This window comes from Cucumis sativus, chromosome 3 (assembly GCF_000004075.3).
Source record: "Cucumis sativus cultivar 9930 chromosome 3, Cucumber_9930_V3, whole genome shotgun sequence".
In the NCBI taxonomy this organism is placed as follows: domain Eukaryota; kingdom Viridiplantae; phylum Streptophyta; class Magnoliopsida; order Cucurbitales; family Cucurbitaceae; genus Cucumis; species Cucumis sativus.
The window spans coordinates 18,714,275-18,741,168 of NC_026657.2; the positions used below are offsets into that span (position 1 = coordinate 18,714,275).

At 30.0% G+C, this 26,894-nt stretch overlaps 1 protein-coding gene and 1 pseudogene across 1 annotated transcript; both read right to left on the reverse strand.

Annotated features, from left to right (window-relative positions):
- Window positions 1–4,664: 4,664 nt before the first annotated feature.
- Window positions 4,665–5,222, reverse strand: LOC101215155. The gene has a single exon (XM_004150888.3). It carries the CDS (start codon window positions 5,115–5,117, stop codon window positions 4,884–4,886), a length of 234 nt encoding a protein of 77 aa, XP_004150936.1. The 5' UTR covers window positions 5,118–5,222; the 3' UTR covers window positions 4,665–4,883.
- A 9,178-nt stretch (window positions 5,223–14,400) lies between these two features.
- On the reverse strand, window positions 14,401–17,311 carry LOC116402428 (annotated as a pseudogene).
- Window positions 17,312–26,894: the final 9,583 nt, after the last annotated feature.

Here is a 26,894-nt window from a genome sequence, read left to right on the forward strand (position 1 = left end):
TTTATTAAAATAAAATAGTTTAAAATTGGTGTTGCAATAAAAACTGGAAAAGGATTTTACTAAGGTTGATGGTTGCTAAGTGTTATGGAAGATGTGTCATTATTTTGGTATTAAGTTAAAATGACAAAGGTTAAGTGTCATTGTAGCTAAAGTATGCCTAATTAGGAATGTTTAAGATTTGAATGGGTGTTGGCTAGTCTTGTTACAGACTTCTAGGCATCCAAAGAAGGTCATAAGAACCTTTAAGGACACAAGTTGGTAGCCAAAAATGTTAATTTGGTATAGCCAAGAAGTGTCAAGACAACCTCTATAGGACAAGGCTAGGGGGACATGCACATGAGTGGCAAGGATAGCTAGGCTCTTAGAGTGTCAAGCTAACCTCTAAAAGAAGGATGACATGCGGCCAAGAGACAAGGGCCAAGGGCCATGTGGCCAAATGCTAGTCTTTGGATGACATGGTTTGTTAAAGGCGTTGAGAGATGATTGAGAGGTTAGGCGAGCAAAATGAATTCATAGGCATTCTACACTTGAGTTAGGCAACAAGAATTAACTAAAGAATCTCCCAAGGCAAAGGGGGTAGGTAGCCAAGGATGATATAAGCATTATAAACCAAGAGGTGAGGTGGAGTGCAAGTGGATAACATGCAAAACACCTACATTTTTCCAAGTAGGAGGCGTAAGGTAAGCAATATGAGGTGGAAAGTGAAATGTATGCGATGTAAGAGACGAGAAGGAGGTGTCAATTAAGGAGCTAACATGCAACGATCCTTATATAAAGACAACTTGGATGAATGGTGTTGGCAATCCACTCGTACCAATTGGATAATTCAGCTTGAAAAATCTCCTAAATTGGGTCTAGTATCAAGGAAAGGGATGCCAAGTAGAGAAAATGTCAAGAAGGGAGGCGTTGAAGTGAGGAAAGACGCAAAGGTCATTCTTGAGGGAAAACTAGAAAGTGTTGAGTATTTTGGAGCTACAGAACTTAATACTTGAAATTTTTTGCTGACATTTTGAGGTAAAGCTAGTTAAGACATTTATAAACAAGTTTGTAGAAAGAATTTTCTTGATTTGAGTTCTAGATTTTATGTTATTAAGCTCCAAAGTTGAGAAGTTTCTGGACAAGGCCAAAGGTGAGTCGAGTGCCAGGATGACAATATGAGATGGACGTGCAAATTGAGCAAGAGAGGTTATTAAGCTCGGAGCATGCGATAAGTATATTTTTCTCAAATAGAATATAAATACCCTATTCCCAAGACAAGTGGAGTTTGTATATTTTTCTCAAGCCAAGAAGAAAAACCTCAAGTTTGTGAGTGACTTGCATTAAAATGTTTTATTTAAATGCTTAAGATTTTCAAATCAAATTTCAAGTTGGAGAAGCAGTAGCTAGTGGATGAAACTTTATTTTAAAAGTTATTTATGAAGCTTGATTTCAAGTTACGCAAACATGGGCTTGTGTTATATATTACCTTTTAAAAGATCTCTAAAATGTATTTCCAAGCATAATTTATTATGTATGATTTCAAGATACACAAACAATATGGTTTAGGGTTTAGAATATTAATAATTAAAAAAACAATTGAGATTATAAGGATAAGACGAAGAATGAAATTATAAGCCTTGCACGATCCAAATGAAATGTTTTATTATTGAGCAAAAAGTTAGCATAAATAGATTGTTCAGTTTTGAGTTGAAAAATATTATATGAACAAAAGATTAATATAAAAATATATACGTCAAATTGCACGTCAAATACGTGTTAAACTCTTAAAAACAGATATACCAAATCGAATATATCTAGCATATATTTGAGAAGTATTTAAAGTGTCACGTATTTGAAATAAGAGTTAGAGAAGAATTGAGTTGATTTTAATATTGTAAACATGGATAGGGAAAAGAATATATGAAGTAGTGAAAGAAAAGAAAAGAAATAAAATAGAGGTGTGAGGGTGTGATAGAGGCCACCTTTGGGGATGCAAACAATAATTATGGAGCCGAATACTGTAGAAGGAGACTGAGGTGTCCCTTTTAAGAAGAAGAAAAAAAAGTGCGTTTCGTCATTCTCCTTTAACTATATTATAAAAAAAGAAAAAAAGAATTGAAAAGAAACTAATAATTGAACTCAAATGAAAATGGAATAAAAACATAGGATGTGTCCAATCCACACAAATAAAATTTAGTCAAATACGGACGTTGCTTTCTTTTTTTTCTTTGATAGAACCACACACGCGTCAACCTTTAAGTTAACAATTGTTTGGAGGGAGAGAATTGAAAGGAAAACACAGCCAATTTATATAAGCTGAGTCGGTAGAGGCACATGCTTCATATTTTTATATTAATTTTTTAAAATGTTAAATTATAATATATATTAAATAATATTTTATTTTTATCAAAACTATCATTCTCTCCTCTCACAATCGATTGTGGTTTTTTTTTAAAAAATTTCAATATTTGAATTTTTTACTGTATTGTTTCTTATATAAAATTTTTGAATCCTCTCCTAAATCAAAACAAAAATTATTTGAAATTAATTATATTTTTCAAAATGATAAGTTTTGAGAATAAAATGGTTGGAAATTAAGTATGTGTGTATTTGGGTTGGTTGTGCATGAAAATATTAATTAAGAATGTATGAGAATTAATTTCTTTTTTGTATTTCATTTGTAAAATTAATTATAAAAAATCTATAAATTTTCGATATATTAATTGATAAACGATAAACCAAATTCAAAATTACGAAAAAAACATTATTTAACAATCAAATAATAATATTAATTAAATTATTAGTTAGAATAATTTTGATGAATATATATAATTATGATGTATTAAATAAATAATGTTTTGTATATCCAATTTGAAATTTGTAATCATAAATCGAGATACTCTCTGATTGAATAGGAGGTGATAGAGATGGCAAGAAACTGAAATTAAGTGACCAACCATAGGCTAGCGTAGTCTAGTTAGGAAAACTTACCACGATCAGCTGATTCAAGGGAATTAGGATGCTTGGGCAGTTAATCACATGGAAGCCGAGAGTAAGTCTCTTGATGTATTCTATATCATAGAATATACAGTTGTCGCAGGGTAAGACCACTTCTGGTCATCCAGACAAAGTTGAGTGACATCATCATGTTCAGGAAGAAATTATCAAAATAGTCTTGAGGACAATGACAAACATATCTTTTTCAGCTTTACTTTTAGTTTTTATCTTTGTGTATTATTTTGTCTTTTTATAATAATTTCTTTTTAGTTTATGTTTAAATGCTTTGTTAGATTACGAAGAGACGAAGATAAGTGAGGTTTTCTCCGACCCAAATCTTATCGTAATATTTTAATTTTGAAAGAAAGATTATAAAGAGATAAGTTGTTAGTTAAGGTCATGTGCTGTGGACAACTTTCTTTGTCTTTTTCTAGGTGGGTAATTATTGTATTTAATTTGTAAAATTAGTTAGGAAAAATCTATAAAATTTTGAAATATTAATTGATAAGCGATAAACCAATTCAAAATTTTGAAAAAGAAATTATTTAACAATCAAATAATAATATTAATTAAATTATTAGTATAGATTTAATGAAGGTATATAATTATGACGTATTAAATAAATAAAACAATTAATAAATTTTAGTTAATCATAATCATCATTCAGAATTACAAATATAATTAATTATTTAATTGATAGTTTTATTCATCGATTCTTTGCCGATTATTTAAAAACAAGCGTGAGTATGTTTGTGTATAAACTGATTTATTATATTAACATAAAAAGTAAGTATATATATTAGTTTTTATTACATTGTAGTATTTAAATTAAAAATTATCATTTTAATTTTAATTAAATTTAATTTAGAGACATTTTTAAATATAATAATAAAAAAGTATTTACATCCTAAAAAAATGGATGGGCTTGGATTAAAATTTTGCTACGACCCTAAATAGTTTGTTAATTCTTCTATTTTAAAGATTTTTCTTTAAAACTACTTACAAACTATAACAAAATTATCAAATTCTTTAGTGAGTTATTTTTAAAAGTTGTCAAAAATAACAAATTTGACAAAATATTTACAAATTATAGCAAAATTTTGGATTTTATCAATAGGTATAACACAATTTCAAATTCTATCAATAACAAACATTTGATGAACACCGATATATTTCTATGGGTGACATTGATAGACATGCTAGAAGTTTATCAATTTCTATCGTTAATAGAATAAAACATTATTTGTTATATGGTGTGTATAGTTTTAATTTTTTTTCTATTCATATGATGACTCTTCTTTAATATTTGTATGTAATTTATTAATCTTAATAAAAATATATAAAATGAAAGAAAAAAGAAATGGACTAAAGAAAAAAAAAAAAAAGATAACGGATACATCCCATTATTATAGACGAGTATAGTTCATACAAATAAATGATTGTACGAAATTACTAATTCTTATACCTAAGCTATAAAGTGGTGTATCAAACAAAGACATCTTTATTCCTAACTTATTTTCCTAATCGGAATTCCCGTAATCGAAACTGCAGACTTAATATCAAGATGTTATCTTCTCAATAATGTTGCTATGTTTTGTTGGGGGCGTGCTTTCTTTGCTTAAATAATTTGTGTTGATCATTTCTTTTACATAACATTTATTATACATATGAACAAGAATCAATCCCCAACATTAAACATTATGATTCCATTTGAAAGTACCATTTTAACATCATATCCTAACAACAATTAATTGTATAATTCCCAACGTTTTTACTTTATCTAAAATTAACTGAATTTAACTTTATTTATTTATGTAAGAAAAAAGACAGGACCAGAATTTATGATCACAAAGCTTCTTGAGCTTGTCCCATTTATACTAAAAGAAAAGAAAATAACAAAAAGTTTCTCAAATAGGAATCGCATTAGACACGGAAGGGTAAACAACGGTGACCGGATGACCCATGATACGGCGGCCTTTGTGGTGGCGGAATAAGTAAACCAGAGCTCCGACGGGCCACTCCACCACCGCCGTCACAACCAAGGCTAAGAACCCCAGGCTCGGCCCAACCAACCTGCACCTGCACGGGTTCCTATGGGTTCCACACTCGATGCAGATCGGAACGCCGAGTCTCACACCCATTTCTCCGGAGCACAGCGGAGTATTGAGGGAAAATAGGGAGAGAAGGAATTCAGGGATTGTGAGAGGAAACGTATGATAGATTAAAGTTAAGGAATTTGTGAGTTCGCTGATTTTGATTTATAGACGGAAGGTCAATATGTGAAATTGGGATTTCTTAATGGAAACGTGGCTATCTGAACAAGACGTGTCGCAGAGATGGGTAGTGGTACAGGTGTCCTCCTACTATTGCTGGATGTTAAAAGTTTGATTTAAGAATACCGGCCCGGCCCAACCGATGTTGAAAATGGGCCGAAAATACGCCCAATATGTTTTTGTTAGTTTACATAAAAGAAGCCCAATTTTTACCCATCCATCTATTCAACCATTCTGATCTCAGGAATTAGATAAGGTAGCCACTTTTAAAGTTTGCATTTGGAAATACTAGCAAATATTACAGTAATGTATACCATATTATATTATAAGATTTTCACAAATGTCGTAAATTGACTAATATTTTATAAAAATATAGAACCAAAATTATTCATTTATCTATATTTATTATTAATAATATATTAAAAAATAGAAAAAGAAAAAAGGAAAGTAGACCATGATTAAGATTTGCATTTATAAAATATGGTAGGTGTCCTCCTACGTAAATATGGTAGGTGATTAATTATGTTATGGTAATATTATAATTAATTTTATTTTTGTGATCTTTTTAAAAAATTCTTCCCTCCCATCCTCTTTCACTTTCCAATATCTCTTGCCTATTCTTTCTTTTGTTTTGCATTATTTTTCATATTTTTCACGTAGTTATAATATATATTAAATAATACGGTGTATATTTTATGAATGAAATATTCTTATATTAAATTGTTTATGTATTTTATTTAAATATTCATCTCTTAGGTAGTAAATAATATGTTATGTTTGAAATAATAATGATTATGTATGAAACATGTTTGTGTTTACCTGAACATGAATGAGAAAAAGTTATGATGAGTATATGTAATATATGCCACTAAAACATTAGTTGTTACGTTGAAGAAAATTAAGTATGTTTGCATTGTATGGACTTTGATAAAAGAATTGAAGGTCTAGAGAATTGTATGAAAAAAGTGGTTGAATATATGTTAAATTGGTTTCTGAATAATATATATGAAACAATATATATTTTATAAATGAAAGGTTATGCTATCAATTTATTAAACTGGTTTATATATTTTATTTCAAATATTCATATTATATGTGATAAATAATAAGTTATGTTTGAAATAATATTAGCGATTAATTACAAATATATTAGGTTATGATTAAGGGTATATTAGGTTATTATTAATTGTTATGTTGCTAGTATTATGGAAATACTGAAACATTATATGTGTATATTTTTAATATGATACAGTATATTATACTATCGTGTTCAATGTTCCTGGGATTTTATGAGATATTAGTTGAATGGAGATAAAATGTTCACTATGCTTCTTATAAAGATATTTGGAATAAGATGTACATTACAAACATAAATGATAACGTTCACCATATATTTGTAATAATATGGTGTATATTAAAGATGTAGATTTCTTACAGTAACATGAAACACAAACATTAATAACCATAAACAATGTTGTGATTCGAGGTACTAATAGATTATTATTAAGTTTTTTAAAATAATTTTTTATTCACCTTTTTAATTGCAAATCTATTAACAAAAAATACTTTTGTACAAATTTCAAACTTCTCAACCTTAATTCCCATCAACCAAAAAATAACCAATCTTGTGCAACCGCGATCATGACAAAAAAGCAAAAAAGAAAAGAAAGAGAAATGAAAAAGTCGATGAAAAATGTGGCATAAGGAGTTTTGAGAAAATCGACGCCCTATAGGCTGGTATGTGTCATGACGATGGGTGATGGTGATGGTGATGGTGATGGAGTTCGGGTAAAGAGGGCAACTGGAATGGGATTGAAACCACATACTCATACAATCCTTACGGAAGTAAATCATGAATTATCTTTGCCTCTTCATCTCCAACAAACAAGCTTGGAGTATAAGAACATGTATCTATTAACATTTTTTAGTTTTTTTTGGATGATTCGTTCAAATATCACTTAGACATTTTTTAGATTCATTGTAGTGGGTTTTACATTTTGTGATCATACTTAGACATTTGAAACTTATTTCTATTGTTGTTGGTTTTGAGAGTTTACATTTTTAGTTAGACTTTAGTTTTAAAGTTGTACTTGAGATTTATTCATTTTGATGTTCCTTTCCTAGATTTATATAGTTTGAAGGAAGGAGAAATAACTAGTTTTTTAGACTTTCTAACCGAGTTAACTATCTTTTATGTATTTAATTTTTTTTTGTTTATTTTGGTATGCCAAAATGGAAGTTAATATAGCACACGTACCTTGACACATTAGAGAATTATGGTTTGTTACATTTTGGCAAAGTATTAATTGTCAGAAATATTTTCATTTTTAATTTTTTTGTTGCAATGTTTGATATATTTTGTTATAGTCAGAAAATTCATTCTATATTTAAAAATTAATTTAGAAGTCTAATATATTAATAATAAATATGAAAAAAAACTAAAATTGTTTTGGCCACGTACATATATGTACTAATTTAGTGTGGGGAGAAATTTTCTTTACTCCGCCAAAATTTTTTTCGTTGGCAGAAATAGTTTCTCCCCACAAAGCAAAATGGACAGAAAGTTTATTTTTGCCGACGTAATGATGGTCGTGGACGAAAAGACTATTCTTTCGAAGTCTTTTTCGTTGCCATAAAGTATATTTTTGCCCACGTAATGATGATCGTGGCAAAAATAACTTTCAACCGACGTTCTTTTCGTGGCAAGAAAATATAGTTTTGCCAACGTGATGATGATCGTGGACTAGAAATATCTTTTTCTACCCACGATTTTAATTTGTGTGAGAATTTCTACCGATGCAACGTCAGAAACGTGGGTCAAGGAAAAGACGACAGTGTTTCAATCACGCAATATGTACACCAAAAAAAACATCAATAAAAGGTATGTTCACGTTTTTCTGTGTCAGACGAAAATTCTTGTAGTATAGAGTGAGGAAAGGATATTAAAATCCAACCTTGTTTTGGATTTAGGGTATTGTATGATGGAGAACTCGAACATGTGGGAAGCAAAGTAATTAGAGGACAAGTGGCGTATTTGTTCCACGTGTCCAAAGCCAACAAGAATGTCTCTTTCACAATTGGGTCGGTATAATTGAAATATTCATGGGGCTTAGTATATGAGGATCCCATAGTTGGACTCAAAAGTTATTTAAAATACAAGTAACTTGGAACACTTAACTTTTATTTTATTATTTGGCAATAAGGTTGGAAAAATTGAATACGATTTGGAGATTGATAATAATAATAATGAGCATGGTAGATGAGCCATATTGCCCTCAAACCATGAATAATCTTACCCATATAAAGAGCCCCAAAATAATTGTTCCACTCAACCTACATAAAAATGAATGAATCACTTTTTTTTTTTCTTTGTGTGCAAATGCTTTATTTACGATATATATAGTTAGAAGCATCAAACATCTATCTTGTGTAATTTAGTTATATATGAACAAAGGTAATTATCATTTCAACTATTTTTTTTATAATAATTTATAATTTATTATATATATAATTATCTTAAAATATATATTATTTGAATTCCAACTAATTCTGTTTAATGGAATGAGTTTTTTCAATTTTTAATCTAAGAAATTTAATCAATTAAATTTTGGAAATGGTACAAAATAGAAGATTTGATAAAATAAAAATATTTACACATCAGACAAGAATGAAAAATGAAGTATAATAAAATTGGTCTTTTATTGGTTTTGTTTTATGGAGTTTAACTATTTGCTCATTTTTTTCTATTTCGGAACAAAATCCATTAAAATTTGTGATAAATATAAAAAACAATTAACCAAGGGATGATTTGAGATGGATGCTAGCAACATTTTTTGAAACTTAAACATTTAAAAGATCCATCAAATAACTTTTAAATTTCGTAGTTATTGTAAATAAATTATTGTTTTATCTATTTATGTGTTTGGTAGAGAATATTTATTCTGTTTTATGTTTTCAAATTGATGATTATGTAAATATGCGATTCTGTTTCTAAAAACTATTTTTGAATGATATATTTCAAACAGTGCTAATTCTAAAAAAAATATTTCAATGTTTCTATTAATTATTCAAAATTTGATTTTTACATTTTAAAAGTTGAATTATGTTAATACATATAAAAATATTAATTAGCAATTTGTTATGTTACAAACTCAATTTATTTTTTTTAGTCTACGTGGAATTTTGTCCTTGTTTGATAAAATCTTAAAAAAATGTCTCACTTCTATTTATATTGGTTGTCAAATAAAAAAGACTATATATATATATATGTGTGTGAGGTTTTATTAAATAATAGACTAAACTCTAACTCTATATTTTTTTTCCAATGATAAGGACTAAAATTGCAACTTAAACAACTTCTTTAATATAAATTATATCTATAGAATTAAATTAATACTAACTTATTGTCAATTAAGAGTGTGTTTGGTTGAGATTTTGAAGTATTTAATTTTGTTAAAAAAAAAACTATTTTGAAAAGTTGCAGTGTCTCCCAAATTAGAATAATTTCTTAGAAATTCATTTATAAAATAATTAATTTGAGAGAAATCATTCAAAACCAAATTTTTAGAAAATGAAGTTGAGGTGATGGAAAAATTGGCAATTTTTCTATCTTTATGAAAATTACAAAATTGCCCTCCATACTATCTCTCCAATCTTATTAATATTACATTGTTGAAAGAAATAAAGTATGGTTGAAAAATTATCTCACTTTTTTTTTCTATTTTATTTTGAACAATTACTAAAATGAAACTATCTAACAAAATTTATAGAAAAAAACAATGTTTTTTATTCTAATTTTACTAATTTCAAAATTTTAAAACAATTAGTTCTAAGATATGGTGCCATAAATTTTAAAGTATATTTCTTTTAAAAAATTAAAATATATGTATTTTTTATGAAATTAGGTCATACTATTTAGTAGTCTTTTATAGTAATTTGAATTAAGTATAAACCTTTTTGGTTTATGACAAACTAAACAAAATTCACATATAAACACTTATAAAAAAGTCTAATCAAACATGTAAGTGTTTAAATTTAAACTCATTTTCAAGAAAGTATTTAAAAGAAAATGCATCTTTAAAAAAACATGTTATTAGTTCAATCCAAATGGACCTAAATCTTAGTAGATAAGTAAGACTAGTTTTATGATTTATAAATATATAACATAAAACACATCTAAACATTTTTTTGAAAACGAGAATCTAATTTTTGAATTAATCACCCAACACAAATTTTAAAACATAAAATAAATTATGTTTTCCTTAAATCATTGTTCTCAAATTCTCTACCACATGGGTCAAATAACTAAATGTTGAGATCTTTCTTAGATATAATCAATTTTTAAAATTTTAGAGTGATTAGAAAATGAAATTGTCTCTTTTGAAAAAATATTGAGACCATTTTAAATAAATTCAAATCATTTTTTTATTTTTTAATTGTAAAATAATTAAAAATAGAAATTTATGTATTATTCTTTTAAAAAGAAAAATTACATCAAATGACAAAAACATTTAGAAAAAAATAGCTTATTGCACCTATTTTTTGCATAGTGTGAATATGACAAGATGGTAGTCATAGGACTATCGAAAGGCTATCAAACGGTAATCATAGGACTATCGAAAGACTATCTGACAATAATCACAGGATTATCTACTTTTACAATTTAGAAAATGTAATGACATGGACCCTATTATCATAAATTTATTTGCTATTTTTGCAAGGATACTCTAAAAGAATCTATTAATTAGGTGAGTTAGTTCTAGCACCGCAAGAAGAGATAAAATAGTTAAAAAAGAATTGTTTCCATATATCCACTTTTTAGCAAATCAATATGGAGGATTAATTTTCTAATTTACCTCGAGTAATCCTAAAGTCAAAATCCCTTCAACTCTTCTATTTTAGATTTTTCTTCTACTCTGCCATATCCCCCACTGAAAATACCATCACCACTATCGCGACGTGATCGCTACGTGGAGCGGCCAACCTCCCCGTTTATTTAATGTTGATAAATAAATAGTTTTGGAGTCGCCACCAACTATACTAAGGTGTGATTGGTCACCCAAAGAAAAAAAATAAAAAGATGGTCTACGTAAATTCATGAGATTTAAGTTCGGGAGTCTGTTGTTTGTAGGGAATGTATTAGCACCTTACAACACCCATAAAATGGTTACCAAACTAAATTTTAGGGATTCACAAAACAAAGTTTTTATTTAGCTTTTTTTTTTAAATGTCTCATGTTTATCAATTTACATCAAAGAAAATAAAACATAATCATGAATTGATAATTATGGGTGGCATAGAAGCCATTAAAAAAAATGAAGTTTATTTTTATTTCAAAAGATATATTTTTTTTTATATATTCACCTCAAGAATATTAAAATACCAAAACTTTGATATTTTAATTTCCATCATAAGTATCTAATGAGAAATTTCATGTATCTAAGAATTAATAAATTCATAGAAAACACTACTAAGTCTCATTTAAAATATGAAATGTGTTTATTTATTTTTAAATCTATTAATTAAATTTCAAATGGAGAAATTTCATGTATTAATGGAATTTAAATTATAAAATTCATAAAAAAAACAATATTTTTTCTCCAATTTACATTTTTATATTTAAATTAGAAAATAAATAATAATACTCGCAAAACATATTATTAACTAAGGTAAAAATACATTGAAATAAAATAATACGGATAAAATAAATACATACATGATATAAGAAGGATGAAAAAATAATGTAAGATTTCGGGATGCAAAATAATTAATTAAGGCAGAGACTAAATTAACCCACGATGACAGACTAATTAATTGATGCAGTGCCAAATGAATAATTATTAACATGGGATGTCAAATGAGTGTCAAATAATTAAAGAAGACTAATAAATTAATAATTAATTACTGCAGGATGTCACGTTAATACAAACGCAAATAATTAACACAACATACAAATAATTACCACAGGATACATGATGTTGATTAATTAATTAATACATGAGAATAATTAAACAGAAGTAATTAACAGATACCAAATGGATGCCAAATAGTTAAGTAGATGCAAATAATTAACACATAATGTCAAATGGGTGCCAAGTGATTAAAGTAGGCATGCAACATGTTAATTAATTATTTAATGCATGATGTCACGTTAATACAGATGTAAATAATTAACACAACATACAAATAATTATCACACAATGCAGGATGCTGATTAATTAATTAATGCATCAAAATAATTAACAGATGTCAAATGAGTGCCAAATAATTAACTAGATACAAATAATTAACATAGCAGCCTAATAATTAACACTATGCTAGTTAATTAAACAAATGAAATAATTAACATAGCACCCAAATGGGTACCAAATAATTAACGCATGATGCAGAACACTAATTAATTAACGAAATAATTAACGCAAAACCATCCACCATGAATTTAATAATAAAAAAAAAACTTACCAACACGTGTGTAGGCTTCTTTCTTGATCCTCTCAATCTCTTCCCAAATCAAAAAGATTACTTTTTACGTATCTCTCTTTTTCTAAAAAAGCTTCTCCTCTTTTTATAGGCAAATGTTTAGGATAGGTTTGATCGATTATTTTAAGTGAAATGGAGTGAAAAGACTACCGAGAAAAAGTGGGAGAAAGTGGAAGAAAGTAGGAGAAGTGAAGAGTACTGGGAGAAAGTGAGAGAGTGAGAAGGTATGAGTGTGGTGACGAACGAAACGAAAAATAGGGGATGGTTGAAAAAAAAAGAGAAGAAACAACCCTTTTATTTTTATTTTTATTTTTAGAATATGTTTTTGTTTTTATTATTTTTTTGTTTTAAAATATAAATTTAAAATTTAATATTTAAAATTCAAATTCAAATTCAAATTCTTTTATAATAAAAAAATAAAATAAAAAATATAGGAAAAAATATGGTATCTACAGTTTGCCCCTCTTTGTCCATTCTGGAATTATTTAAAGCTGGACAAATGAAATAGATAAAGTATTTGGGCTGATTTATTTTTATTTTTTAGAGAGATAGGAAGAAAAAAAAACTATCAAATGAAAAGGATATCAGCCTTATCTTCAAAGCTAGGTCTGATAAATGACGGATCTGATAGACAGGTTTCGGCCTCAACTTTAGATCTAGGCTCGATTTAACCAAATTTAAAGAAAAAAAAACATCAAGCTTAGCTCTAGGACTAGATTTGATAAATAAGGGAAATTACCTGATAGACAGACTTCGACCTCAGCTTCAGATCTGGGCTCGATTTAACCAAATTAAAAAAAAAAAAACATCAACCTTAGCTCTAGGACTAGGTTTGATAAATAAGGAAATGACATGATAGACAGACTTCGATCTCAGCTTCATATCTAGGCTGGATTTAACAAAATTTGTAAAAACCCCAACCTTAGCTCTAGGGTTAGATTTGATAAAGTGGACTCATCCTTCTTTTAAAATCGAGTTAAAATTTAATTTGAAAATATTGTACTTTTTAAATAAATAAATAGCTCACTACTCCATTTTACCAATACCATTAACAATTTATCCGCATAGTCGTCATAGGATAGAATAAGACATGTATCACGAGAACTTTTTAATCTGTCAAATTCGCCACTCTTCGTATCAAACAAATGAATCCAAACTGCGAAAGACTGTACTATGTTGTAAAGACATAATGTTGTTTTAGTCTTGGACTTCACAAAACATGAATCCATTAGGATGTAGACTTCCAATTGCAACAACTCACAATCATAGAGAAATATGTCTAGACTTGTAAACACCTACATTTTCTTAAGTCTTAACAAGAGAAAATCGTAGCTTTTACTTGGTTTGCAAATACAATAAGTTGTACTGAATCTTTGTTAATTAACAAATAGATAGAACAATGGACTAATGAATAATGGACGTTTACTATAATTTGATGACATTTTAAAAAGGATGAAAGAAATGATTGAAAGAAAGGATTGACAAATAAAGAAGTGTTTGATAAATATGATAAGAAATGAAAAGATAACAACGATTCTTGGAATAGTAGTACAAAGAGAGGAGGTAAAGGGAAGTTTATACAAATGGAAATAACATTCTAAGAACTAAATGTAAGTTTCCTAGAAATACCCCTGACTTCTTTTAATACTACGAAATTTTCTATGAAAAGGCCTCACGCATAATATCTTCGAACATAATCTGAATTCACAGGATTTTTTAACTCAACACCACCCGTATTGGTTAAAAGCAAAGCTCCTTATGAAAAAAGCCTTTTTCACCACAAACGGACCTTCATAATTAGGAGTCTATTTTTCTCGATGATCCTTTTGAAATGGAAGCATCCTTTTTAACACCAAATCTCCTTCTCGAAAACTTCAAGGGTGCACTTTTTTATTATATGCTCGCATTAGTCTTTTTTGGTAAAGTTGTCCATGACTTAATGTTGCCAAACTTTTTTCTTCAACGAAATTCAACTACTCATAACGACCTCGTATCCATTCAGCTTCATCTAACTTAACTTCCATGAGAACTCTCAATGAAGGTATCTCAACTTCTAAAGGTAGGACAACTTCCATACCATAGACCAAAGAAAATGGTGTTGTCCCTGTTGAAGTACGAACTGATGTGCGATATCCTTGCAGTGCAAACAGTAAAATTTCATGCCAATCTTTGTATGTTGTCATCTTCTCAATGATTCTTTTAATATTTTTGTTGGTTGCCTCAACTGCCACATTCATCTTGGGGAAATATGGAGTCGAATTTCTATGATTGATCTTGAATTTCTCACAAAGTTCGTCCATCATTTTGTTATTAAGGTTCTTCGCATTATCTGTAATAATACCATCTTGGAGACCATAACTACAGATCAACTCTTTCTTGATAAACTTAACACTACTCCTCTTGTAACGTTGCAGTAAGATGTTGCCTCTATCCATTTAGTGAAGTAATCAATGGCCACAAGAATAAAACGATGACCATTTGAGGCTTTTGGATCAATGGGTCCAATAACATCCATTCCCCACAAAGAAAATGGTCAGGGTGCTAACAAGACATGCAATGGAGATGCTGCTGCATGGATCTTATCCATATAAATTTGACATTTTTTACATTCCCTTGCATCTTTTATGCAATTTGATTCCATCGTTGTCGAAAAGTAACCAGATCTAAGTATTTGTCTAGTCATCATATGTCCGTTAGCATGTGTTCCACATGTTCATTAATGAATTTCTTTCATAATTTGTTTTGCTTCTTCCACATCAACACACCGAAGGAGCACCATATCATGGTTTCTTTTATAAAGAACTTTACCAGTTAAGAAAATGTTTATGACCAACCTTCTTATTATGCGCTTGTCATTCTCTGAAGCTCCATATGAATATTCTCTACACTTTATGTATTGCTTGATGTCAAAATAACATGGATTATTATCATTTTCAGTATTCATGCAATATGCCAGCGCATCTCGATTTGTAATTTGGATTGGATAAAGTTCACACCCAATGTTAAGATTAAACATAACTGCTAGGGTGGCTAATGTATCTGCCATTTGATTGTCTCCCCTATGAACATGGTCAAACGAAATTTTCTCAAAATTTTGAGATAATTTTGCAGTGTATTGGCTGTAAGGCACTAATTTAACATCTCTTGTTTGTCATTCTTCCTTGACTTGATGTATTACTAGCATTAAGTCACCCAAAACTTTCAACTTTTTAACACACATGTCGATTGCTGCTTGAAGTCCCATAATACAGGCTTCATATTCAGCGATATTGTGAGTGCATTTAAAACAGAACTTAGCTTTTAGGGGAAATACCTTTCCTTTTGGGGAAATTAGTACAACTCCAATCTCATGTCCCAACTCATTTGAGGCATCATCAAAAAGCATAATCCATGTCTCATGTTCTGTAGAATCATTTTCAACTAGAAATATGTTTTCATCAGGAAAGTCAACCCTCATTGGCTCGTAATCTGTTACTGGCTGGGCAGCTAAATGATCAACAAGTGCACTTCCCTTTATTGCTTTTTTAGTAACATAAACAATATCATACTATGACAACAAAACTTTCCATTTTGCAATCCTCCCAGATAATGGCGGTTTCTAAAAAATCTACTTTATTGGATCCATTTTTTAAATAAGCCATGTCGTATGATATAACATATATTACCTCAAACGGTGAGCGATCCATACCAAATCACAACAAGTTCGCTCTAACATTGAGTATTTGGACTCATAATCGGTGAATTTTTTGCTCAAATAGTAAATAACGTGTTCTTTCTTCCCTGAGAAGTCATGTTGTCCTAGAACACCATCCATAGAACCTTCTAATACTGTCAAGTATAGGATTAACGGTCACCCTGGAGCTGAAGGTATCAACACAGGTGGGCTCTGCAGATATTGCTTAATTTTGTTGAAAGCTTCTTTACAATCCTCATTCAATTTTCCTAGATTGTTTTTACGTAAAAGCTTGAAGATTTGTTCGCAAGTTGGTGTCAAATGCGAGATAAATCCGGATATGTAATTTAGTATTCCAAGAAAATCTCGAACTTCTTTTTCTATTTCAGGGAATGACATTTTCATGATAGCCTTCACTTTATCTAGGTCTACTTTGATCCCTTCTTCACTGACAATGAATCCCAACAGTTTTCCCGAGGTTGCCCCAAATGTACATTTGGATGAATTTAATTTCAATTGATACTTTCTCACAACCGATCAAATAATTTTTGAAGTATAGTTGTATGATCTTCATTTGCCTTGGATTTTGCAATCATATCATCAACATACACCTCTATTTTTTTATGCATCATATCATGAAAAAGTGTAACCATTGCTCGCTGATATGTTGTCCTGACATTTTTTTCGAACCAAAAGGCTTTACTTTGTAGCAAAATGTTCCCCAAAGGGTAAAGAATGTTGTTTTTTCTCTATCTTCTTCAACCATTTTGATTTGATTATATCCTAAAAAACCGTCCATGAAAGAGAAAGTTGAGTATCATGCAGTGTTATCCACCAACATGTCAATATGAGGTAAAGGGAAGTTGTCTTTTGGACTGACTCGATTTAAATCTCTATAGTCCATACACATTCTCACTTTTCCGTCTTTTTTAGGTACTGGAACATTGTTTGCCACCCATTCAGGATATTTGGAGACTGTGAGGAATTCTGCTTCAATTTGTTTATGTACTTCCTCTTTTATTTTAATCAATATATCAGACTTCATTTTACGTAGCTTTTATCTTACTAGGTTGCATTCTGGCTTCAAAGGAACACAATGTACTACAATATTTATATTTAACCCCGACATATCTTGATAACTCCAAGCAAAAATATATGAGTACTCACGTAACAAATTGATTATTTTCTTTCGAGTTTTACTAGTCATTGATGTGCCAATTTTTACCTCTTTTGATTCCTCTTTATAACCGAAATTAATTTCTTCAACTAGCTCTTGATGAGGACCTGAGACTTTATCTTCTTCTTCTACTAATCTTAACAGTTCTGAGGATATTCTCCCAACATCTTCATCATCACTCTCTTTGTCAAATTTCATAGTGTATATTAAGGTATCAAGTGTAGAACTGGAAATATTAACATATTCGTTCTTATGAACGTTGTCTATGAAAAGGTTTGAAATTTTGTGTTTAATTTGCAAAATGCAAGAAAGAAAGCAGAGAGAAGAAGAAATTAGAAAGAATGAAACGAAAATGCAAAAAATTCATTAAATAAAAAAAAGTACATTCAATTTTGTAAAGTAAACAAAATACTGTGGCTTTGGGTAGAACCAATAGAAAATTAAAAAAATAAAAGTTTAATCATTACTCTTGAAAATCTCCTGAAAATGTAGGTAGATCTACAACATTCCAATTGTTAAGCTCGAAATCAGGTGGACATGGATAAATTGTTTTGCCTTAAAATGATGTTTCTTGTGCCACTGCTGCAATTGATAAGCTCTCCATCTTCGTTAACAAACAATCCTTTGAGTCAGAGTCATGTGATGAGTAACTTATACCAGCACTTTTGAAAGTATCATATAATGCTGGTATAACTTTTAGACTTGGATCAAACTCCCTCATCTCTTGGTTTGCCAAACGCTTTTTCTTCTTGAAGCATAAACTTATCATATACGAATGACATATAACCCAAACCAAATCTTCCGTCATTGCTTGGTGTGTTTAGAAGTGTTTCTAAGCTTTGATTCAAAGAATATCCTCCACCTCTTATCACCCTATTGGTCATAACTTCCATTTTAGGCATGTGTGACTTTATTACTTCATCTGCAACTACTTTCATCATAGTTGCATGAGCAATTTCAAAAGAGCGAAAAGAACACTCTAATGCTTCCTCTACTGCCTCAACATATGGGGTTGATATCAGTTTTGTTATCAGAAAATCTCCCTCTCCCATTAAACAAATCATCTTACTCCAACAATAAATTTTATTTTTTGATGCATTGTGGATGGCACCACTCCTGCAGAGTGAATCCAAGGACGTCCTAACAAAAAATTGTAAGTAGGTATTATTTCCATTACTTGAAAGACTATATTGAAAGTACATGGGCCAATCTTGATTGGTAATTCAATGTCACCAATTACATCTCTTCATGACCCATCGAAAACTCTCTTTACCATAGTGCTTGATTTTATGTATGACATGTCCACTGGAAGCTTCGATAGTGTAGATTTAGGCATTATATTAAGAGTTGATTTGTTATCCACTAAAACTCTAGCTATGACACAATCCTTGCACTTCACTTGAATATGCAGTGCTTTTATATGGCCTAAACCTTCAGGAGGAATGTCATTATCTGTGAAGACTATGGAGTTTGAAGACGTAATGTTTCCAATAATTTCGCTGAACTTTTCCATTGAAATGTCATGTCCAACATGTGTCTTGTTCAAAATATCTAATAGCACTTTGCGATGAGGCTCTGAATTCAAAAACAAAGATAATAAAGAAATTCGAGCTGAAGTATGATGCATTTGCTCTACGATCTTATACTAACTTTGTTTTACTATTTTCAAGAATTTGTTTGCTTCCACAGCCGTAACAGATTTTTTGCATTCTATATCTTTTGTTATGACATGCATCTCTACATCATGCTCTTTGTCCTATTGATTCACATTTCTTTTCTCATTTTTCCTCCTTTGCCATAGTGTCAAACTACCTGAAGGAGTTGCGTTAAATTATTTGGTTTATAACATCTTTCACTTCGAGTTATCCCGCTGATTCCTGTAATATTATCAATTGAAGGACCCGTAATGATTTGGCAATCATACCGTCATGACATTGCTTTCAAATCCTTAAATTTGAAAGGACTCGGTACTTGGATAGTGAGTTGTTTAGGATTGCAGGAAGTTGACTTATTACGACTTTCTTGATAAAAGACTGTCAAAGGCCTTGGCAAAAAGGAATTTTCCTTTTTTGCAACTTCACCCATTAATGTACATATTTTATTGTCTTTCAACTCATCTTTTCCTTGTCCTCCGTATACCGTGAGTATCTTTGAATCCATAAATTGTTGTACTTTACATCTAAATTTACAACACTATTGGATAACGTGGCCTGCAACTCCTTGATGGAATATACAATGTTTGTTTTCATCGTATCCTTCGTATCTTATATTGGGGTCCAAATATTCCAAACTAACATATCCTGCTTCAAAAAGACCTTCAAAATGTGTTTCCATAGGCATCATTATCTCATGAACTTCATTTTTACACTTTTCAACAAAGCAATCTACATCATTCACTTTTGAATTTTCATGATTAGGAAGTGGATTGTTGTTGAAATCCAATTTCTCACCAGCTTTTTTGAAGCTTAACCATCCTGCATTAATTAAAGATTGCACCTTCCTTTTCAAAACTAAACAATTTTCAGTTGAGTGTTCTGCTCCTCTGGCATGATAATCACATCGAGTATTTGAATCATACCACTTTGGATAAGGAGGTTGTATAGGATTTATTGGGATAGGAGCTAATTGTCGATTCTGAATTAGCTGAGGTAAAAGCTCTGTATATGTCATAGGAATTGGATCAAATCGAAATGTATCTGAGTTGGTCTTACTACCATGACCTTGTACAAATGGTCGAGAAAAGTTTGAATTAACAGGTTTCGGGGCTCCATAGAGAGAGGGAGCTGGTACATAGTTGTTATAAGGGATATGAGTAATATTGCTTATATATGAAGGAAATTTTTGGTCATGTTTTCTTTGGCCAAAAGTCGATTGTGGTTCCCTGAATTAGGAACACCAAGTGCATGATCCTCACATTTTTTCTTCTTAGGTGTTGTTCTTTTCTTTAATCCACCATACTCAACTGAAGTCTCTGTTAACCTTATGTGTTTTATCTCATATTCAATTCTTTCACTAATAACAATAATGTCAGAAAAATTGGTTGTACCATTACTAATCATTCGATCATAGAACGACACACACAAAGTATTCATAAACATAAATGTAATTTCTTTGTCTGTTAGTGGTGGCTGAACCTCTGTGGCCATATCTCTTCGTCGTTGAGCATATTCTTTAAAGATTTCTAAACTCTTTTTCTCCATTCGTTGCAAGTCTAAATGATCTGGAGCTATATCAATATTATGTTCGTATTTCTTTAGAAATGCATCAGCTAAATCCTTCCAAACATGAATATGTGCATTATCTAATTGAATATACCATCGAGTAGGTGGACCAGTCAAACTGTCCTCAAAGCAATGGATCAGCAATTCATCATTACCAATATGCACTGCCATCTTTCTACAATACATTATAAGATGACTCCTTGTACACGATGATCCATCATATTTGTCAAATTCAAAAACTTTAAACTTTGCTGAAATGATCAAGCCTGACACTAAGTACAACTGTATTGCATCTATATTTTCATAAACATCAGTCTCTTCAATTGCTCGCAATCTTTCTTCCAAAACATCTAGTTTTTGTTTAGCCGGAGTGTTCTCATTTTGTCTCATGTCTTAAATTTTAGCTTGAGCTTCCAATTGTTCTATATATGAGATAGAAGGTGGAACAACAAAAAGCAGATTCATAGCAACATAGTGTTGAGTGGTTTGAGACTGTAGAACATTCATGTTGTGCGGCGTAAATCCTGGGGGATAAATGGGATCATCGGTGTCTTGAACTGGATTGCTTGATTGTGCTATTTCTACGACGACTTTTTCTTTTTCTGCTGAAAGCAATTTCAGTATTTTTGGAACTTGTTCCCCAATATTATTAATATCTTGTCTCATTTTATCAATATCTTTATCATGTTCTTCCATGATTTGACTTTTATGTCGCGTATTGTGAGGATGGCGAATTGGAGTATGATTAGCTATGTTTTCCTTTGATTATTTTGAAAACTTTGAAGACCAAAGAGTAAAGGAAAAAAAGAAAATTTATTAAATAATAAATTCAAATACAATAAATCTACACAAAATATAAACTTGACAGAATAAAAATCGAATTAAAATAATAATAATAATAATAATAATAATAATAATAATAAAAAAAGAAATGCAATAACAACAACTCTCATTGTTCATAATAGCAAAATAAACAACTTAATGAAAACGACCAAAATGCCCAAGTTCTTTGCATATTATCTTTAAGAATCTATTCAGATCATCTGCATGAGGATGTATTGAGAAAAATTAATCCTTAAATCAGCTGTCCATTCTGCAAAACCATTTGCTCTTCTAAACACTATTATGAGAAATCCAATTGTTTGATTTACATGTTCAACTAACGCTTGAAAATCTCTCCTTTGCAAATCATAATCAACCTTCATTTGCATGTAACATGTCTTCAATAATTTGTATTCTTGCACTATCCTCTCACTTGAATTTTGAAATGCAGTAAGTTGATGGTGTAAGGAACCAACATAATTTTTCAGTATCTTATACTCTTCAGAGTGCTCAACCATCTTCACATGTAGGCTATCAACAGTCTGGCGTAGAGAATAATTGTGTACTTCGAAATCTACTATTGTGCATCCCGTTTACCAATTGATATATTCAAATCATTGACAAGCTCGAGAGAATATTCCTTCATGCTTTCTAAGTCTTTAATATATTCATCTTGTGGTTCTATTGTTGCCTATAATATTGTCTTTTCATTTCTCAAGCTTCTATTCGCTTATCTTGATTATTTTATGTTGCCTGTAATATTCTATTGTTGCCTCATCTTTTTATCTAACACCTCAAGATTATTTTCTAACTTATCTTGATTTTTTAAGAAACTCTGGGTCTTTTCAAGCTCTTTCTACAAAAAAGTCACATGATCTATCCATTGGCTTGTCTCCTTTCGTAGTTTCTCATTCTCTTGCTCTAACAGTCGATTTTTCTCTTCTAATTTCATGGTCTTCTCAACTCACCGGTTCGATTGTTCAGAGCTCGTCTCTTCTACCCTTTCAACTACCTCCCTTAAGGTATATATTACGTTTTTTCTTCTGTTTGTCTGTCATGCCTCATATCCACTGGTAACCCCTTCATAGTGTCCTTTGTCTTTTATCTTCCTCACAAAGTTCCATGCACATACTGCTCAATGTTTTTTCACTTGACAGTCTTCAAGATCGTATGAAAAGTCAAAGTCTTGTAGATTATGAGTTGGTGGTATAAACTGTTTGAGCCACACTTGATGCAAAACTAACAATGGTGTATAGTTAACACCTCCCCATGGTCCCAACAAAGACACACTATGAAAATCTCCATATTTGTAAATTACTACTTTCAAAGGTATCCATTGAGCCTTCCATATGACATTTTCAGAACTCACTATTGAAAAAAAAGACACCCATGTCTTCTTCTTTGGATATGTTGGGTTCCAAACTATCATACTAAACTCACTAACTGTGTTTCACATTAAGTTCCATGGGCTACTGAATTCTAACCTTGGACACCTAAATTCTGTCGGAAATTTGATATGGTTGTGTATCCAAATATATAATAAAGGAACACAATAATTCAATTTTTCTGCACTTTATTTCTACGGAAGTTAAGGGATCGAAAAGTTTCAGCCAATATAGGTATAATAGGATCGACTTCTTGTTCTATTTCAAAAAATAATCTGATCACTTTTCCATCGACATAACCTTCTGCTTTAGGAAAAATCATCGCTCCATAAATGCACAATGCCAAGAGAGTAAGACCTTTGTCTTTATCAATGTAAGTGTGTCATCTTTATTAAATAGTCAAATGACACATTCTCTTCCTCACCCTTAAATTTTATATGTTTTTGAATTTTTGTGGCATGGACGGATTCTAAAATTTTTGATAAAGTCCTTTTTGTTGTTTGCTTAGGGTTAAAGAATTAAACAATTTTCCTTTCCTTTTCAGGCATGCTAAGCATAGCTTGATATTCTTCTATGGTTGGCAGTAAATCACATGATCCAAATGTGAATCAATTATATGCTGAATCTCATAAATTAATTATGGCTCTTAAAGCAAAATGATTCACTGGTATGTACATCAACTCTGCTATATGTCCATATTTCTTCAAAAAAAATGAATCTCCATTAAGGTGTCAATGCCTCCCAAATCATTTTTAGTTTTGCTAAATCATTTTGTGTAAAAGAGAGTTGACACTTGGATAATACTGATACTTAAGAAGAATTATTTATGCTATCCCCAAATTTTTGTTGTGTCTCATCAGACCATTTAAGAACATCACTTGGCTCATCAAACTTAGATTCAAAAGATGAATGCATTGACATATTGGACATCTTGGTATTTCAACACTGTTTATTTTTTTTGCACAATTATGACAAAAAGATATAGTCAAATCACTTTGCACAATAATAATAATAATAATAATAAAGTAATAAAAAAATGAGAAAAAAAAGAATTAATCTAAGGAGGATTTTTCATGTGCCGGCACGAGAGTCGAAATCCCTCGAAGGTCAATCCTACTCCATCCTCAATTTTAGTCCTATAAGGTTGTAGCTCGGGTAGAGGGATTGTGAGTGTGTCTAAATGCATGATGCAATAAAAAATGTACTAATAACATAGTACACAATATTACATATGAATCAAATAAAAAAAATGATTAATTGAACCAACATATTATAATATAGTAAGAATAAAAGATAAAATGCATGACTCGACTCTCTAATATTCTCACTGGAGTCGCCAAGCTGTCGCGACGTGATCGCTACGCGGAGCGGCTGACCTCCCCGTTTATTTAATGTTAATAAATAAATAGTTTTGAAGTCGCTACCAACCATATTAAGGTGTGATTGGTCACCCAAACGAAAAAAATAAAAAGATGGTCTACGTAAACTTATGAATTTATGAGGAAGTCAGTTGCGTGTAGGAAAGGTATTAGCACCCTACAACACCCTGAATTGGTTATCCAGTTTTATCTTTTAAACTAAATTTTAGGGGTTCATAAAACAAAGTTTTTATTTAAGTTTTTTTTTAAATGTCTCATGTTTATCAACAGACATCAAAGAAAATAAAACCTAAACATGAATTGATAATTATGGGTGGCATAGATGTCATTACAAAAAATGAAGTTTATTTTTATTTCAAAAGATATATTTTTTTTTATATATATTCAGCTCAAGAATATTAATATACCAAAACTTTGATATTTTAATCTCCATCATAGGTGTCTAATGAGAAATTTCTCCATTAATTCTTAGATTATTAATGGAGAAATTTCATGTATTAATGGAATTTAAATTATAAAATCCATAAAAAAACAATACTTTTTCTCAAATTTACATGATACAATACTTTTTCTCAAATTTACATGATACAATACTTTTTCTCAAATTTACATTTTGATATTTAAATTGGAAAATAAATAATAATACTCACAAAACATATTATTAATTAAGGCAAAAATAAATACATACATGATATAAGAAGGATGAAAAACAATGTAAGACTAATTAATTAATGTGATGAAATAATTAACACAATAGAGGTAATTAACAGATACCAAATGTTAGCGTGACAATTTGAACCTGGAACCTCTTGTCACAGAAACATACAAGTGCCAGTTGAGCTAAGTTTATGTTGGCTTTTAAAATATATTTTTATTTTTATTATATTTTTGTTTTAAAATATAAATTTAAAATTTAAAATTTAAATTTAAATTCTTTTATAATAAATAAATAAATAAAATAAAATAAAAAATGTATGACAAAATACGATATCTACAACCATCATCTCTTTCTTCTTCTTCAAGTCGATGATGATAAGTTTTTTTTTTTTTTTGTTGGATGAATCTATGATGGATGTATCACTCTCACATGGTACTTTATACATTTGTATATGGTTTTTTCTACTAAAATATAAAAATATGTTTACTAGCTACATTAGTACTAGTAAGATGTTGACACTTTATATTTTAACACTAGGGCTTCAATCTTAACAAATGCAACTTTTTTTTTATTTTTAAATTACCCATTTGCTTTAAATATATTTATATATATACACAGTACATACTTGCATATATTTGTAACAAGTTAAAAATATTTAGGTTTGTTTGGTTTTTAGTTTTTAAAAATTAAAACGTATAAATGTCAATTTCACAAGTAAATTTTGATGTTTTGTTATATACTTTAAATTTACATTCAATTTAGTACAAGTCTAATTCATAGTTTCAAAATTATAATTAATATATATCTAAATTTTTAATTCTGACTCTAATAAATCATAGTAGACATCAACTTATATAGAACAAAATTTTCCATATAAAGTGTCATATAATTATTTATAATGAAATTATAAAGTTATTTGATGGACTTTCTAAAACTATTTTTTAAAAATCTAAAAACTAATTTAAAATGGGCACTTTCAAAATTCAAGAATCAAATTGAGTCTATTCTTATAAACTTGGAGACTAAAATGTACAATAAACTTGGAGACTAAAAGTGTACATTTTTAAAACTTAGGAAATAAAGACACATATTCTTTAAAACAAGACTAAAATGATATTTCAGTGGATAAGAGAACTCACGACTTTCTATCGAAAAAACTTCCAATCACTTAGAACAACAAAAAATAAAGGACTCGAACCGAATATATCTAGGCTATTCACCTGAGTAGGGCAGAAAACATATCTTTAATGTCGCTTAAATGCAGATGTTTAATGTTGATTTTAAGCTGACATCAAAGAGGAAGAATTAATGTCGATTTAAAACCAACATTAAAGGCTCGCTCTTTTAGAATCGACATTTCGCGATGAGGGCCACACCGACGAGTTCCTCCATTGAGACCTACAATTTGGCCAGTAACGTTTCCTTCAGGCGGTCACCCACGACGTTTCCTCTTCTCATAATACCAACCACGCGATTACACACACGCCATTTCCTTTTCCTTCGTTAGCAGGGGAAACCTTCAAATTAACAGTATTTTCTTTCTATACTTTTATGATATTGGCTTCTTTATATTATTTTTATTATTTTGTGAGATCGAGAGACTTGGAATTTCTGTAGATCTCAGCAAAATAAAGTTGCTAGGATGGTGGTTTATGGGTCAACTCTGATTAGCCTCTGTTTGGTTTGGATTCTTCAACATATGGGCATTGAGGCTCGCCGTCTTCTCAAACATCACCAACAATCTCTCTTTGTTGAAAATCTCATTCATCCACTAGTTTTAGGTTTAGCAACTTATATTCAAAATGTTCATTTTCTTTCACTTGCATCTAGATGAATGAATCCACTACTCTT